The sequence below is a fragment of the Telopea speciosissima genome, chromosome 3 (assembly GCF_018873765.1).
Source record: "Telopea speciosissima isolate NSW1024214 ecotype Mountain lineage chromosome 3, Tspe_v1, whole genome shotgun sequence".
Taxonomy (NCBI): Eukaryota; Viridiplantae; Streptophyta; class Magnoliopsida; order Proteales; family Proteaceae; genus Telopea; species Telopea speciosissima.
Genome location: NC_057918.1, coordinates 7,513,396 through 7,531,401, shown reverse-complemented (window position 1 = coordinate 7,531,401; position 18,006 = coordinate 7,513,396). Strand labels below are relative to the sequence as shown.

Sequence of the window (18,006 nt, the reverse complement as noted above, 5' to 3'; positions counted from 1 at the left end):
CTTGGTAAGCATCTTTTTTTTTTTTTTAAAATTAGTTAAAAAATAAAATTCCAAAAGGATAAAAAGTCAAAAAAATGTTGGGGGTTTTCTCAAATCTATAAATTTCATAAATCTTAATATGGTAAAATATTCATTTGTTTTGATTTCTAAAAAATATTTTCATTTAGAGCCATTTTTATAGCATTTGCGCACACCAAATTAACTTTGACCGGAACATAACTCCATCAATATAAATCAGATTTAAACATTCTTGGATCTGTTGGAAAGCTTTCCAACAAATCCAAGATTTCTTAATAATAGGACCAAAGCCTGCTAGAATTTGAATGTTAATAATCCTAATTCCTACCTTAAATATGCAAACTGAATTCATATGAAAGGTAGATGGCTTCCTTAAGACACAAAACCTTTCCTATCCTATTATTATCCAAAATAAGTCTACATTAAGTCACTAACCATACTAGCTCTCATACAAACTAACCTCCTTAACTTCAAATTAGATATACTAAGTTTTCGCCCAATCACTTAAAATATGATACAATGTGACCGAACCAATCAAACTAATGTATTCTCTAGTACAGAACTATATTATTCTATGTTAAGCATTTTTTTGTGAATAAATAATTCATTACTAAAGAAGGAAAAATAACAAGGAGCATTGAACGAGGTCTCGCCGAGATCTCGGTAATATCTTGGTTTTTTGAAAGTCCGAGATGAAACCTTTTACGAAATAAAAATTGCATCGACTCAACCGAGATTCTGTGTCTTGGTCGAGATCTTGGTTAGACCGAAACTAGACCAAACCCATGTATAAAAGGACCTTATCTCAACCGAGACGAGTCGAGATTTCAATAGGTCTTAGTCATCTTGGTGGTTTTGCAGTGGACCTTATAAAAGGACCTTACAAGACTAGGTTTTGATCCAACACGGTACTCGTTTGGGTGATAGAGTTGAGATAAGATTGACGCATTTTACATTCCTAATGCTTTTTTATTGAAGTTGTTTTACATTAATTTTATGCTTTCTACTACTAAATTATGTGTAGACTAGGGCCTATTAGAGACCATGTACGTCATAGCCTACCAACCTAGGGTCCAAAATCAAACTCCTATTTGTACTTGATTTTTCAAAATATAAGAGTGTCATTGTGTTTAAATGGCCCAAAATAGGCTTTATATCAAGTTTTATGAACTAACTATGTCAAAAACGCACCGAAACCAAGCAACGAGTTCAACCAAAACAATGCACCAACTCGGTTTTCTGGCTAGCCGAAACCAAGTCCGAAACCAAGTCCGAAACCGAGACCTTGAACCATGACAGGGAGCCCCTAAAGAGGAAGAAAGAGAAGCAAAAAAAAACCAATCCTCAGGAAGAGGAGGAGGGCTGTAAAATGGAGAGAGGCAACCCCTAGGATACAACAATATTTTTGTTCCTCGGGGAGTCATTACAACTAGAGCAGACCGAAGACTACTTATTTCTGACTTCAAAGGAGATGGATGGAGCCCAAGATCTGCTAGAAGTTTCTGGAACTAGGGGACCATTTCCTGATATTAGGCTCCATCCAAATGTGGTTAACAATGGCACCAAAGGCAAGCTTACCCACTGCATCACGGGTTGATTTACCAGCAAAAATCATATCCACCCAAATCCATTCCCTCTGGAATGGAATAATCCTCCGTCTCATGGGCTAGCATTTTCCTAGGATTCCTTTCCAAATGGAAGAGGAAAAGTAAGCAAAGAAGAGGTGGTCAACATCTTCTGAGACATTCCAACATAGGCAGCAGGAGGGAGACGTCGAAATCTGACAGTAACAATACAATTTGAAAGTATCGGACAATCTAGATTTTGCTGACGCAGTATTTATATAATTCTAACTACAAAGTAGGCAAAAAACACATCATGCAAAAGTTAAGAATCTATACATAGTAAGATTTGGTATCCTCTACAATCTCCCAAGGCCCAGGGCGGTTTACTCTTCGGGTCTCCCAAAACCCTCTCCCCTTTCCAGCCTCATTGCCTCTGGTTCCTGGTCCCCTCCCCCATCTCTCAACCCCTCTATTCTTCCCCTGATTTGACAGTATCTCCCCCCTTCCCTCCCCTCCTCCCTCCCTCCTCCCTCCTCCCTCCCCCCCCTTAGTTGATAAGGTTATTTGGCTCCCTTCCCCCAACGGTATTTTCTCCTCTAGATCAGCCTGGAACTTTGTCCGAGACCCCAGCCCTATCGTCCCTTGGCACAAGCTTATTTGGTTCAAGGGCCATATCCCTCGCCATAGTTTCATCGCCTGGAGATCCTTTAGACTTTGCCTCCCTACCCAAGCCTTCCTGTTACACCGCAACATCCCTGTTTCCCCTTCCTGCGCCCTCTGTTGGAATGGTAGTGAGGACATAGCTCACCTTTTCTTTGCTTGCCCCTTCTCTACCATCTGGAAAAGAGCTCTTACCTCCGTTTGGCCCAGAAGTAGGAGACACTTAGACTTTGATTGGGAATGGCCCTGGTTGAATAAAGCATTGCCAGGAATTTTAGTCTATGACACTATCGGCAAGCTGGTCTTTTGCGCTGCTATCTATCATATTTGGATGGAGCGGAAACTTAGGAGATGGACTTCCGACCCTCGATCTTTTTTTTTGGGTGAATAAAAGAATTCATTACCAAGGAAAGAAAGAAAAACAAGGGCCCCCAAGGGAGGAAAACAACAGCCCACGGCTAGACAAAGCTATCAGCTAGAGGCTGTTGAAGCAGAAAAAGAAACATTTGGGACACCCCAGGAGACAACAATAAGCCTGTTCCTTGGGGTGTCAGCACAAAAAGAGGGGGGAGCTGACAACAATTTGGAGGAAATTTCTAAGGAAATGGAATCCCAAATCTGATGGAAAGACCGAGAATTGGAGGTCCATTTCCTGATATTTCGCTCCATCCATATATGGTTGATGGCAGCACAAAAAGCCAACTTCCCAACAGTGTCACATATAGAGGTGCCTCGAAAGGTCATATCTACCCAAATCCATTCTCTTGAGAAAGGCAGGATTCTTCTTTGGGCCGGCCAACACTTGGAAAGGATACCCTTCCAGATGGCTTTAGAGGTCGGGCATTCAAAGAACAGATGATCAGAGTCTTCAATGTTGTTCCAGCAGAGGCAGCAAGCACTGGACACTTGGATCTGACACCTGAGCAGGAAAGCTTGAGTAGGAAGACAGTTGGTGAAGACTCTCCAAGTCATGAAACAATGCCTAGGGATGTGATGCTTGAACCAGAGAAGCTTCCTCCAACCAGCCACAAAGCCTTTGAAGCGGATAAGGTTCCAAGCAGCCTTGGAAGAGAATTTCCTAGAGCCATCTGCTATCCAGAGGACACAATCACCCCTAGAAGGCAGCCTTCTTTGGATGGTCCGAAGATCATTCCAAAGGAGAGAGAGAGAGGCGAGAAGAGGTAGGGGAGGGGCCCAATCATTGTGATGAAGGATGTCGCAACGAGCCATCCTCCGAAGACCGAGGCATAGATCGTCCTTGGGGTGACAAGGTGCAAAAGAATTCCTTTGGGGTGCCAGTGATCCAACCAAAGGGAAGTGGAGAGGCCATCTCCAATGTGAGATTGGATGAAAGGGAGCACAATGTGGCGGTATTCCAAGATCTTGCGCCAGACCCAGGAAGCATCAGAGGAGCCAGAAGCAGTCCAAATGGAATCATACAAAAGAGGGCCCGAATAAACCCAATCAACCCAAATGCTTTTCTGTTTTGAAGCTAACTTCCAGATCAGCTTGATAATCCCAGCCTTGTTGACTTCTTTGATTCTTCTAATGCCCAGATCTCCCTCCTTTTTTGGGAGACACACAGAAGCCCAAGAAGTGGGGTGGAGGAATCTGGAAGATTCAGCTCCCTTCCAAAGAAAAGTGGCCAGCAGAGATTCCAAGGTCTTTATAGTAGCTTGCAACAGCCCATAGATTCCGGTCCAACAGATATAAGAAGCCTCTGATAAGGACCAGCCTACCTGCATAAGATAAAAGCTTTCCTTTCCACAACTGCAATCTTTTCCTCATGAGATCCAACATGGGGGTACAATGATGGGCAGTGAGCCTAGCTGGAATCAAAGGAAGGCCCAGGTACTTGACAGGCAGGTGCCCCTCTTGGAAGCCAAAATTGACAAGGAAATCCCCTTTGAGCTGCTCCAAAATACCCGCAAAGAAGATAAGGGACTTGGAGGGGTTGATGCGCAGACCCGAAACCTCTTGGAAATGCTGCAGGCAGAGCAAGATGCAATCAAGGGCGGCAATGGAAGCCTTAGAGAATATCATCAAGTCATCAGCAAAAGCAAGATGAGTAAGCTTTAAAGCTTTGCACTTGGGCATAGGAATAATGAGCTGCTGATCAGTACAAGTCTGCAATTGCCTAGAGAGGACTTCCAAAGCCAAAGTGAAAAAGTAGAGGGAGAGAGGACATCCTTGCCGAATCCCCACAGAGGCTCCAAAGTACCCTGCAGGGCTGCCATTGATAAGAACAGAGAACTTTGGGGAGGAAATGCAACAGCTAATCCAGTGAACAAAAGGCATAGGGAACCCCATCTTGAGCATGACTTGGGAGATATAATCCCATCTCAAAGAATCAAAAGCCTTATGGATGTCTATCTTCAGAAGGATAGCCGGGGCATGATTCTTCCTCTCGAAACCTCTAACAATGTCATTGCAGAGAAAAATGTTGTCAGCGATGTTCCTCCCTGGAATGAAAGCTGATTGGTTGTCACTGACCAACAAATCCACAAGAGTCTTGAGTCTTCTGGCTAAAATCTTAGCAATAAATTTGTAGAGGATATTGCATAAGGCTATGGGCCTGAAGTCATTCATGGCTGAAGCACCCTCCTTTTTAGGGATAAGGCAAAGGAAAGTATGGTTGACTCCTTTGATCTGGCTGGGGTTGAAGAAGAAGCTTTCAATGGCAGCAACTAGGTCCACTTTGATGATGTCCCAGGTAGCAAGGAAGAACCCCATGCTGAACCCATCAGGCCCAGGAGCACCTGACACTTTGAGAGAATGAACAGCTTTCAAAATCACATCTTCTTTGGGGATAGAACTCAGAGCATCTATGTGGCTGGCAAGCAGGAACTTGTTGAGCAGGTGGTTTTGAAGAGGAGCATTTCCCATCAAAGGGGCATTGAAGATGCCAATAAAGTGCTGAACAGCCAGATCCTTTATGTCCTTTACAGTAGTAACAATAGTACCATCAATGGAAGTGAGCTGAGTGATGGAGCTAGCGTTGACATTGGCCTTGACTGATCGGTGGAAATAAGATGAACTTGAATCCCCCAAATCAAGCCATTTAATTCTTGATTTCTACTTTAGGAAGCTCTCTTCCTGGGAGAGCAAGGAGGAAAGTTCAGCAGAAATGTCCTTCTCGGTCTCAGCAAGGGAAATATTGTGCAAATCTGCCTGCAGCTGGAACTGAACATTGGCAAGCCTTTCTTTACAATCAGTGACTTAAAGAGATATATCACCAAAGGTATTCCTATTCCAAAGCTTGAGAGCTTCCTTGACATTGCGAAGCTTACGGGAGAAGGCAATAAGGGGAGAGGAAAAAGCATGCACTGGTTTGGACCAAGCCTCCAAAACTGTTGGTAAGAAGGAGGTATGTGCTGACCACATGTCAAAGTACTTGAAAGGCTTGGGCCCGAAGGAGATGTAAGGCTGTATGGCAAGGTTTATGGGGGAATGGTCTGAAATGTCTGGGTAATCAAAAGTTGCTTGGGAGGAGGGGAAGGATGAAAGCCAAGCTTCATTGACTAAAACTCTATCCAGCTTGCAACTGATACGATGGCTATCAGTTCTTTTATTGCTCCAAGTAAGAGGAAAGCCTGTCCAGCGAAGGTCATTGACCCCAATGTCATCAATGCAAGCATTAAAATTGTCCATTGCCTCCAAATCAAGGTGGTTACCCCCCTGTTTTTCAGAGCTGAAATGGATGACATTACCGAGAGAAGGAAGGAAGAGTGGCCCAGAGGATCAAAGAACCTAAGGTGGATGAATTGCGAGGAAGAGGAAAGGAGGGAGATGGATATTTTTTTAGGATCCCAGATAACCCAGATACGGCCATTCGGATGGGAGGAATAATTGGAAAGGAGAGACCAACCTGGAGCGATGGAAGAGAAAATTTTAGCAGAGCAATGCTCTTTGATGTGAGTTTCAAGGAGACAGCAGAAGAAAGGGCGAGAGGAACGAATCCTTACACGAACAGAGGCTTGCTTCGAGGCAGAGTTAAGGCCTCGGGTTTTCCAAATAAGGCCTTGGATCATTGAGGAAAAGGGAGAAGGGGCAGAGGGGACTCCAAGAGTCGAGCCATAACAGATCGAGATCTGGTAGCACTGCGGTGCCTTCGCTTGTAGGAGCAATGGCGAGAAAACAAGCCGGAAGGGCAATTTTGCTGAGTAGCAGGGGTTACGGGTGAAGGAGAAGAAGAATCTGGGTTAAGGGGTAAGGATGGGTTGGGCAAAATGCCCGACCCGATAACATAATGGGTTAAGAGATGGGGTAATGTTTTGGCTGGCCCAAGAACCGAAGAGCTAGGGAAATATGGGCCGAGACAGGAGGGGCTACTTTTGAAATTCCCTCATCAACAGTGGGACCCAGAGAAGACGAAGGCAAGAACCCTGACGTGGCATTTATCTCTAAAAGGCCTTGGATGGACGAGGCCCAAGAAATCAACGCAGAAGTAAAGGGAGGCAGATGGAGACTTCCCAAGGGGAGCAGCGAGGGCAGAGCTTCAGTCGTGGTGTAAGAGTCAGCGAGAGAGCTAGAAAAGGGGGGGTCTGCTGCTGGGGTTTCCGACATCCTGGATCTACTGCGAGGGAGAACATCAAAAGAGATCTTTTCGGGGCAATCAAGGGTCTCAGAGTCGTCATCGTCAGCCAAAAGGCTGAATCTGTTCTGAGTCAGAGCAGCCTGCTGGGAACCCCCGATAGGCTCAATTCTGCCAATCGCCTGCGTCGCCGGAGCTTTCGAGTTCCGGTGGTTGGATCTGTATCTTCTTCTACCCCGAGATCTTTGACGGTGGTGGAGAGAGCTTTGATGGGGAGGAAGCATCTCGCCGGCAATCATTGATGAAGGTTGAACATCTGTAGACGATGAGGCTCCGACAACAGAGGGCTCGACCGAGGGAGGGGAGCAAAGCTTGGAGTCGTGTCCAAACGTTTTACAAACTGAGCATTGGGGAGGCTTCCAATCGTAATGGATTTCTTGCTCGAAGGAGTAGTCGTCGCCTTCACTGACCTTGATGAAGGAGGGGAGCACATCTTGCGCTGAGACTTCCACACAGAGCCTTGCATAAGCCAGGCAGTCTTTGCGCCTGGTCCTAACATCTGAGAATAAAGGTTTACCCAAGACAGATCACGAGAGTCGAGTCCATCGATGCACCGATAATGTAAAGCGGCACTGCGAGTGCAAGGTAATCCAAAGGGGGATCGAAGTAAGGTCCAGTCGCCGGAGTTGCAGATGGGGATGCCATTGCCGGAGAAATATTGGTTTCTTACCAATCAGCCAGGGACCCCTTCTAAGGCTCGAAGCTTGTCAGATGCAGAGGAAAAATTGAACAGGAAGAACCCATTGTCCAGCAGAGAAACATCCAGGGATCCTTGAGGTCACCACTGCTTGGAGAGAGAAGCTTTGACAATGTGGAATGGTGGTCGCGAGCCAAGGAAATTACCTACCAGGCTATTTTCCCAAAGCTTGACTTCGTACTCCAGAACAACGTCAGAGCAAACAGCTACCTTGGTCGAGCCATCCATGGCAGGAGGGACAAAATGGAGAGGAAGGCCATCGGATGAAGGAACAGAGCCATCATTGAGGATAGAGGCCCAGGTAGTAGCAGAGGGGAGCTGGTGGGCAGGGGAGATGGGGTCAGGTGAGGGAGGAGGAGAAGAAGCAGGGTTGGGAGAGGGAGACGACATCTCAGAAAGAGATGCAGCCGGAAGCACGGCCACTCAGACCAGCCAGGAGGGCCGGCGGGGGAACAGGGAGACCATGATCATTCAGGTTTTTTTCCAAAATGATCCCTTTCCCATATCCTGATCTGCCTATTTTAGGAAATGCTGCCCCCTTTTATGCTATTCTGTTTCAATCTGGTTGCATTCCAAGAGTCGTAATGATATCAAATTGTTTTGGGTGGTTTTCTAATGTTCATGTTTCTGGAATTACCAGGATCGTTCACTCTCGATCTTTTGATCTGACTTGGAAAGCCATCTCCTTTGACGTTTCTTCTAAGATCAGATGCGGCCGTCTTGATCAGGCTTTGGATTCCCCTAGGAACAGGCATATTGTTGTCTCCTGGGGTCTGGATTTGTCTATTCTGCGTTCCCCCTCCTCTGCGTAGGCTGGGTTGCTAGCTCTTTTCTCCCCCCCCCCTTCCCTCCTTCTTTGTACATCCCCCTCCCCCCTTTTTTCTCCCTGCCCCCTCCTGGGGTAAGGTAATATAGTTATTCATCAAAAAAAAAGATTTGGTACCCTTCAACATGTAGAGAATGAAGCAGTAAAATAACACAAACAAGACAACAAAAATCTGAACCATTAACAAGCTTCAAGTCAAACCCCAATCATTGACCAAAAGTAGGTCCACATTGTGCCTAACTTTATAACTACATAAGCTTGAGAGTGGGGAAGGAGGGAGACCCGGCACCCTAGGGGGTTGTAAATTACTTTAAGAATTTGTATTCCTTTTTCCTTTTTATTTTTTTCAATCCTCCATACTGAGAGAGAATGAAAATCTTACCTCAAGAAGTGCAAGTAAGCTCACATTGCAATTGACCCAACAAAAGAGAATAGACCCCATAATTTCCTCCAAGTACTGTAGAAAATTCAGAAACATTAAATATAATGAGAAATGAAAGCACGTGAATTTACAGAGGTATGATATTATCATTTTTAGATAAATATAACAACGATAGAGAAGCAATATTCATTACCTTGAACCTTGTTGTGTACCGGAGACGTCTTGATAGACTATCAAGTACTGCATAGACCAATTCCCTGAAGAAAATTGTTGCAAAGTAAAACAAGAATCACCATGAAACAAGAACTAGATGAATAAGTTCTGCAAGAAGCCATACCTCAGACAAGGATCAATAGCAGCAAGCACACATATCATAAAAACGGCCTGCATTTTCAAAATGCAAAGCAGAGAATTCCATAAGAAATTGATAACACAACCATAAGTATAAAGAAAATGATATTCTTCCTAACAATTTGTTAGTGTACGAGGGTATATAAGAAAGTAAAACTCTAGAAAATAGCATTCCCCGCACACCTCCATTATCCACTAGCCTAAGAATTTGGAAACTCAAATTTCTTGGCAAATGAGAAAGATAAACAACCAATCCCCATAACTTTCCTTAGTACATTGATCATTTTTTCCATGTAGAGAGTAATCCCATCACCGCATATTAACAAACACAGGAAGAGGATTCCACGTCAAATCATAGCAGAAAAGATTATCTCATTCGTTAATTAAGTTCTTCCATGTACTGTAGAGACCAATTCCAAATAAGCAGAAAAAGTCACACTCCAAAGAGAGAAAAATATTAAACCAGGTGGAGGATATTTGACCAGATAGGTACCACTTATAATTTTCATCTTGCTCAAAGACTCAAGAGTGTAGTGGGTCACCTTGTTAGCGACAACCAATCAGCCTTCATCCCTGGGAGAAGCATCTCAGACAACATTCTCCTTTTCCACGACATTGTCAAAGGGTTTGAAAGGAAAAATCATGCGCCCTCTATTCTCTTGAAAATTGATCTTCATAAGGCTTTCGACTCGCTCAGATGGGATTTCATTGCTCAAGTGATGGCCAAGATGGGATTTCCTGCGATATTTGTCAACTGGATTCAAGCTTGCATCACCTCTCCTAGATTCTCGGTCTTGATCAATGGCAGTCCAGCGGGGTTCTTTGAAGCCAGGGTGGGTATTCGGCAGGGCTGTCCCCTTTCTCCTTACCTGTTCACTTTGGCTTGGGAAGTTTTTTCCAGGAAAATCCAAATTCCCACGGATTTGCGGCTCATCCCCTCTTTGCCTCAGTATAAAGGTCTCAAGCTTACTCATCTGGCTTTCGCTGTTGACCTGATGATTTTCTCCAAGGCGTCTCTGGTTTCCCTTGATGCCTCCTTACTCTGTCTTCAGCACTTCTATTAGATGTCTGGCCTCCGCCTCAATCCTGCAAAGTCTCAGATTTTCTTAGCAGGAGTTTCTGACTCTCTCAAGCTGGCTTTCCTCCAGAGATCAGGTTTCCTTGAGGGTCATCTCCCTGTCAAGTATCTGGGTCTTCCCCTTATCCCCTCCAGGCTTACGGCTCATCACTGCACCCCGATGCTCGATCTTATTCGCAAAAGGCTTCAGTTATGGAAAGGCAAACTTCTCTCCTATGCAGGCAGGCTGGTGCTTATTCGCTCAGTTCTGGAAGCTTCTTATATCTACTGGTCTGGCATCTTTGGTCTCCCCCAAGCTACTATCAAGTCCTTGGAAACTCTCTTTGCCTCCTTTCTTTGGAAGGGTAAGGAGTCCTCTAGATTCCTCCACCCTCTAAGCTGGGCAGCCGTCTGTCTTCCAAAAAAAGAAGGTGGCCTGGGTATTAAAAGAATCAAAGAGACCAATTCTGCAGGGATCATCAAGCTCATCTGGAAAATTGTCTCCAAACAGAAGAGCATCTGGGTCGATTGGGTCTACTCGAACCTTCTCCATCAGGATTCCATCTGGTCAGCCTCAGCCTCCTCTGACTCTTCTTGGGTTTGGCGCAAGATCTTGGATTCCCGTCACTTGGTTCTCCACAGCATCAGAACTCAGATTGGAGATGGGCTCTCTACTTATCTCTGGCTCGACCACTGGCACCCTAAGGGGATCCTCATCAACCTGATATCTCCTCGCACCATTTATGCCTTCGGTCTCCACAGACTCTCCTTGGTTGCTGATATTTTAGGCCCAGCTGGCTGGTCTCCTCCTCCCACCGCCTCCCAAGACCTTACTCAAATTTGGTATGAGCTGGCCTCCATTCCCTGTAGGCTCTCTAGCAGGGATGACTGTGTTTTGTGGAAAGCTAGCAACTCCAGTTCCTTCTCCTCCAAATCTGCTTGGGTTGATATTCGCCTCAAGGGTCCCCTTGTTCCTTGGAGGAAGCTTGTTTGGTTCAAGCATCATATCCCTAGGCATTGCTTCACCGCTTGGAGGGTCTTCTCCAAATGTCTTCCAACCCAGGCCTTCCTTCGGCATCGTCACATCCAAGTCCCTCCTTCCTGCTGCCTTTGTTGGAACAATGTGGAAGACATCGACCATCTTTTCTTCGAGTGCCCAACTGCCAAAGCAATATGGAAAGGAGTTCTGCTCAAATGCTGGCCTGCCCAGCGCACAATCTTGCCTTTCTCCCGCGAATGGCTATGGATCGATATGACTTTTGCAGGCTCTTCTATCTATGACACTGTCGGGAAGCTTGCTTTTTGTGCTTCGCTTAATCATATCTGGATGGAGCGTAATATCAGGAAATGGACCTCCAACTCCTGCTCCTTTCAGCAGATTTGGGATTTCATTTTGTTTGAAATTAAGGCCAAATTAGCCTCTGCTCCTCCATCTTCTTGTATTGACTCCCCTAGGAACAGGTGCATTGTTGATTCCTGGGGCCTCACTTCTGTAATGTTGTTCGATCCAGCCCCTAATCTTTAAGGGCTGGTCTCTGTTTTTTGTTTTGTTGCTCCCCTCTTGGGGCCATGTAAATTTTTTTTCTCTTTGGTAATGAATTTCTTATTCACCCAAAAAAAAGGTTGCCTTTGGGTTCCAATTTTAAACAAGTGTCTTTGGAGGTTGGAAAGAAGGTTGACTTACTTACCCCCAGGGTTGAGGATCTTTGGACAGATTTCTTTAGGCATACTAAGAACCAAGACCACCTTGGTTTCCAAAAAAAAAACCCAATAAATAGACATGAACAACTCAAAGAAGGGAGGGGTGAAAGCCATGGTGTCAGTAGGTTACACTCAAATGCTGATCACACACTATTTATCAAACGTTCGGGTGACAAGATCACAGTTCTTATCGTATATGTTGATGACGATATTGCGGTTACTGGCAGTGATCCTGATAAAATAACCCGGTTGAAGGCTTACTTGGGTAAAAAATTCGAGAATAAAGATCTTGGGAAATTACACTACTTCGTTGGCAACGAAGTTGCCCACTCCACCAAAGGAATCTTTCTCTCTCAAAGAAAGTAAACTGTTGATCTCATCTCTGAGACAAGCATGTTAGGATGTCGCCCTATAGATACTCTTGCAGCCAATGCTCATCTCAAGAGCAAGGACAGTGAACAAGCAGACAAAGGCAGATATCAGAGGTTGGTTGGGAGACTGAAATATCTCTTGCACACTTGGCCTGACATTGCCTGTGTCATGAGTCTAGTCAGCAAATATATGCATAATCCTTATTCTACTCATTTGAATGTTGTCTTTCGAATTCTTCGTTACTTGAAGTTTGCTCCAAGGAAAGGTGCTTGTTCTCTCCTCATAATCATTTTCATATTGAGGCCTTCACTAATGCCGATTGCCCGATTGGGCAGGGTATCCTAATGACCACAGATCTACATCTAGTTACTGCATGTTTGTGGGCGGAAACCATATTACCTGGAGAAGTAAGAAACAAGCTGTTGTTGCTTGATCTAGTCCCGGAGGTGAGTTTAGGGCTATAGCACAAGGTATTTGTGAGTTGTTGTGGCTGCAGGGTCTCCTACAGGATTTGAGTGTGCCAGTAACACTACCTATGATGTTGTACTATGATAGTAAGTCAGCGACATGGTACAAGATCTCAGTGAGATCTCGCCAAGATCTCAATAATATCTCAATTTCGCCGGGACTCGACACAAGATCAAATGCAATACAGAAATAATACAATATCTAGGTCGAGATCTCGATATCTCGCCGAGCTCTCGTGAATTATCTCGGCCTTAGTTCAACTCGATCGAACAAGAAAAACTTTAAGTGACTTAAATACACCCTCTCGGCAAGATTTCGACCATCGAAATCTCGCTTTGTCTGGCCTCTCTCAGTCTGTTGTGAAGATAAAACACATAATTTATGCTTTTTTTTGTCAAATCTCACCCCCAATGGTAGGACTTGTTACACAGTTACACTTGTATTTGTGTAATCTCTCTTTCCAAGTTTCTAACAATTATTAACAAACCATCAAACCATCCTTCCTACTGCTTATTTAAGTTGTTTTACACCTCTACTTTAATTATGTGTTCTAAATATGGTGTGGAATAGCCTAAGGTAGACCTCATGTATGTAGTAGACTACCAACCTAGGGTCCAAAGTCAAAGTACCATTTTGGGTTTGAATTTGTAAAAACTAATGTTCTTCTGTTTCATCTAGATTTAGAAAGCTTTCCTAAAAAGTTTACCCACAAACCACATTGTCACACAAGAGATATCACTGAATTGAAATTCAGGAAGTAAAACAAAATAAGCTGAAGTAACCAATTCTGTCCCTAATAACATAGAAAAGCATTGGAATACACCATTAGAGTGGTATAAAACCAAAAAACTGAAACTGAAACATATAAATATAACGGCAACTTCATTGAAACCCAAGGAGATCTTGTGAAAAATAAAAATGGAAAACTTCATTCAAATAAGAATGATAATAAAACAAATGCCTCAAAGCAAACCACTACCTTTCAGTAACAAAAAATATTGATTGACTCAACAAGCTACATAAGAAAAGATTTTAGGAAACATACTAAAAGGAATTCATAATTAACTTCTAAAAGCTTGAGGGATCATTTTAATTTGAGCAACCACTTAGTTCCAATTCTCATATTCTACTGAAGTTGCCAGCCTTGAAGTTTCATTCCCAATCCTTCCTTCCTTCACAATCAAAAGAATAACTAAATTTTCAATGGAAATTTAAATACCTGCAACTCTATTTTCTCACTGTAAAATGCAAGATGTGCTAGAGTAACAATGACAGTTTCCCACACTGGAGACGGCTGAGGACCAGCAGCTAATACTTCTGACTCCATGACGAGTTTCTCTTGGAAGGACATAACCAACTTCATACCAAAGTTGGAACTGGAAATGAAAAAAAAAAAAAGAGAGAGAGAGAGAGAGAGAGAAGTTTACAGACAAACAAGATTCTTAGATGGAGGCAGCAAAAGAAAGTGTAGCAAAATGAGAATTCAAAATATAAGTTTTACAGCTGCACAGCATACATATCCACATTAAAAAGTGGAAACAACATTGAAAGTATCGGTATAGGGAGCACATTATAAAGGTGATTTTGAGAGAACTCTCGGAGACGTATTGGAGAGACGCTAAGAGACGTAGGATATTCTTAAGATACACACAGATACATGTAAAGCTAGAGTTTTTAAGCATAATACACATTGAATAGGCAATAAATAATGCTATATGATCATTAAAACATGTTGCCATAAGTCAAGAGGATTCAAATTCTTTTCACAATGGCATCACAAGTTCACTTTGCACACCAATAATAAACATGTTTACTGACAACTTTTTTATTATTTTCAGATATATTAAGATTTTTTTTTAAAAAAAAAACAAAAAAAATCCATATCTATGCAAATTTTTTTAATGTCCAAACAATACATAAATATTTAAAGGATTGGGAACAATCAAACACTAATGATACTTGTTTTTATTTCCGAATTAGAAGAAAATATTAAAAAAATCAAGACTTATCAAACATTTCTGTAATTCACCAGAGTCATAGATCCATGCAAGCCTGACAATATATAAAAATTCCAACCAATTATCTTACGTCTAACCCATTAAATCCAATACTTTCCCTATCATGTACTTTTAATTTCAAGAAATTACCCAATATTTAAATTTTAAATGGAAATCCATCCAAAAGAAGCTATCCAACAGGCAATACAAAACCAGTGGCCATTATGTAATTACGTTGAAGTTCTGGACCCTTAAAAAGTATGAACTAAATCTGGGGGATTAAATAACTATTCTTGAAGAGAATGGGCTTTCTGAAAATAAACTATAAAATAAGGGAAGGATTATAAGAAATTTGAGCAGGTGGGCCCTTAAGTTTAAACAAATAAATATATATGCTGTCCTTAATTGCAAATATAGGAAACTCTGCAACCAAAAATCAGTCATAGAACTATAACTAGAAACACAACCAAACATTCTTTGATTCAGTCCACCACACTTGAAAATGGTTATTTTGGTTTCCTTGTCATTAATAGTTCGGTGACTAAACAAGTATTTGAGATTCCCTCTTTTCTGGTTTATTATCCTGCCCTGTGGTCCTGGTTATTTTGGTTTCCTGGTCATTAATAGTTTGGTGATTAGGAACCCATCAGGCATCAAGCACTATACAGGAACTTTATCTGGTGTGGTAAAGGATCATATAATATGAGCACAAATTTGAAGCATACCATCAGGGAGTCCATAGTTCAGATGTTAGATCACCCATTAAGTAGAGGATTCATGTGACAGTAAAGTGATGAGATAGACTCAAGGTTTTAAGTCTCTTAACGTATCCACCGTTACTAGCCGATACGTATCTTAGTTTTAGGGCACCGATACGATACGGCATGATACAATACCTTAAAAAAATATCAACTGTATAGGGTCGATACGTGAACCAGTATGGTTGATACTGATCGATACACTTGATACATCTCTTATAAACTATATTTTACATATTACTTATTTATAGTGTTTTATGCTTCAAAATTGTATTTTGCATGTATCCTAAACATTTCCATGTGTATCTTGCGTCTCTTCAATATGATACGATACGTCTCTTAAAATCACCCTTCCGATATGACACCTGATACCGATACTTTAAACCTTGGATAGACTATCAAATGTGCATATTAGTTGCTCACCAAATATCAAGAAAAAGCTCATCATGACCATCCCATGTTTGGAAAAGCACTCCCACCCGTCTAGCCAGAAGAAGCCTAACTCGATAATCAGGATCTCGAAGCATCACAAGAAGCTTTTCAATCATCAACTGTTTAGAAGTAAAGCACAGTAGATAAACATATAAATAGATTGCAAGAAGCTTTCAATCATCACCTATTTGAAGAAATGCAGAGTGCATAAACAATACACACATACTTGGAATGTTGTTTGCTTTCCTCATTTCCCTACTTGTAATTTTCAATATGTACTATATCGATTACCAACTAATGACACACACCAACTGACCCACCCACCCACACACACATAAAAGGAGAAACATCAGTGGATGCATTTTTTTTCCAGCATGTAACTTCTTCCATGTGAGATATCATCCATCTATAATCCACAAAAAAGCTATACAGAGAGTGACAAAGAAAAGGAAGACCATCTCTAAAGGCTGTAGAGAACAATCACCTGACCAATTGAAGGATCAAGAACAATAAAATTGCATATGCAGTCAATCAGCTGAACACGCCCAGGCCAATCAAGAATATCCAATGTGGAAATTTTGTTTACCAAGTCTCCAAGAGATATTAAACTCTGAAATATCCAATATCAGAAGAGTTGGTTTAAATATTCATCCAACATGAAAATCCATAAAATTCAATGGAAGGAAAAGTCTACAAGATACACAGAGGATTAGTTTTAGGAGTAAGTTTTGATATTCATAAAAAGATGGCCTATATCTTACTGGCTACCCCTATCTGTGAAATCTGCAAAGTATTTGGGCATTCAACATTTGCCTGTCTCCCTTGTCACACTGTTCTAGGTGCAACCCCCACCGCCACAGCTGCTACTATCTTTGTTGCTCCTGATGCAAACCGTGCACCTGCAATCGCCACTGCCCCTCTTCTCACCCAATCATTTCCCTCCACACCCCCACCTTTTGTTGCCCTTCCTAACCCTTCCTTTCTGAGTTCCCTCCACTCTCCTAGTCGAGGAAGGAAGCATAATCGCAATCGCAACATCTACCGTCTTCGTGAACAGCAAAGTGGCTACCCTCGAAGCCACGACCTTCCACAAGACTCCAAACAGTTGGCCCATCAATCTCCATTACCCAGCAGTCAAAACCCTTTTGCTTGCCAAGCCTCTGAACATGACTGTGTCTTTATAGACATTGTCATCCCTACTCACACCAACCAGACAGATTACCCTCCGTCTTGTCCTTTTCATCCAGCTTCAACCTATGCTACCCCTTCATCTCAGCCAACTGCAACCCTCCACCTTGCTTCGTCCTCAGTCGGCACTTCCCTTAAACCTTCTGTTGCTCCCTCGCATGTCTCCAGCATGGAATCCAACCCCACTTACCCCCGATTTTACCTTTGCCTTGCCCTCCCCCGATAGTAGGTCCCTCCATTGACATGGTCAACGAGACTTCTTCCCTTCCACCTCTTCGTGAGCCTTCCCTTAATGGGCTCTCCACTAACCCTATCACACCCATCCCCTACCCTGCCCCCCCCCCCCCCCCACTCTCTATACCACAACCTGTCCACTTTTTATGGGTCTCCCGTTCTTGTGCCCTTAACTATACCTTGCATTACCCACCCTTCTTTCCTTGGGCCGGCCAAACATGAGCCCCACATCTAAAGCCCATCGCTACACTCTTGCACACCCATTACCTCACTCCTTCCCGCCCCTATTGGTCCTGAGACCATTGGGTCTAGATCCTAGCTTTAATCACCCAACTGCAAACCCACCTCTCCCTCTTACGATTACCAAGCCATCTCTTATACCCGCCCTCACTCTGGTAACTCTCTGGGCAGTCCTCTATCCCCACCTCTCTCTCCCCTCCTCTTTGTGAATACCAATGAAAACACACGGGCAACCCTAACCATTCCCGCCATGCTTCCTCTTCTAGGCCCAGTTCCGAAGGGACTTCAATCCACTCCTCCCCTTCCAAATGAACCATCTCTTCATTTGGAACACCTAGGGCCTCAATTCTCTAAGAAAATAAGCTAAACTTCGTAGCCTCATTAAATCTCTGCATGCCTCTCTTGTTTGCCTCATTGAAACCCGCATTAAAGAGCCGAATGCCTTCAGTATTGTATCCTTTGTAGC

The 18,006-nt window shown here is 43.1% G+C and overlaps 1 protein-coding gene across 3 annotated transcripts in view; it reads right to left on the bottom strand.

Annotated features, from left to right (window-relative positions):
• Positions 1 to 18,006, bottom strand: part of LOC122654333 (serine/threonine-protein kinase ATM) — a 186,430-nt gene that overhangs the window by 106,105 nt on the left and 62,319 nt on the right. For all 3 annotated transcript variants that reach the window (XM_043848385.1, XM_043848386.1, XM_043848387.1), the window contains exons 24-29: positions 16,363 to 16,488; positions 15,870 to 15,997; positions 13,911 to 14,067; positions 9,080 to 9,126; positions 8,936 to 8,999; positions 8,743 to 8,817 (exon numbers count right to left, since the gene is read on the bottom strand). In XM_043848385.1, the coding sequence (XP_043704320.1) occupies positions 8,743 to 8,817; positions 8,936 to 8,999; positions 9,080 to 9,126; positions 13,911 to 14,067; positions 15,870 to 15,997; positions 16,363 to 16,488 (597 nt within the window). The remainder of the gene's footprint in view (positions 1 to 8,742; positions 8,818 to 8,935; positions 9,000 to 9,079; positions 9,127 to 13,910; positions 14,068 to 15,869; positions 15,998 to 16,362; positions 16,489 to 18,006) is intronic.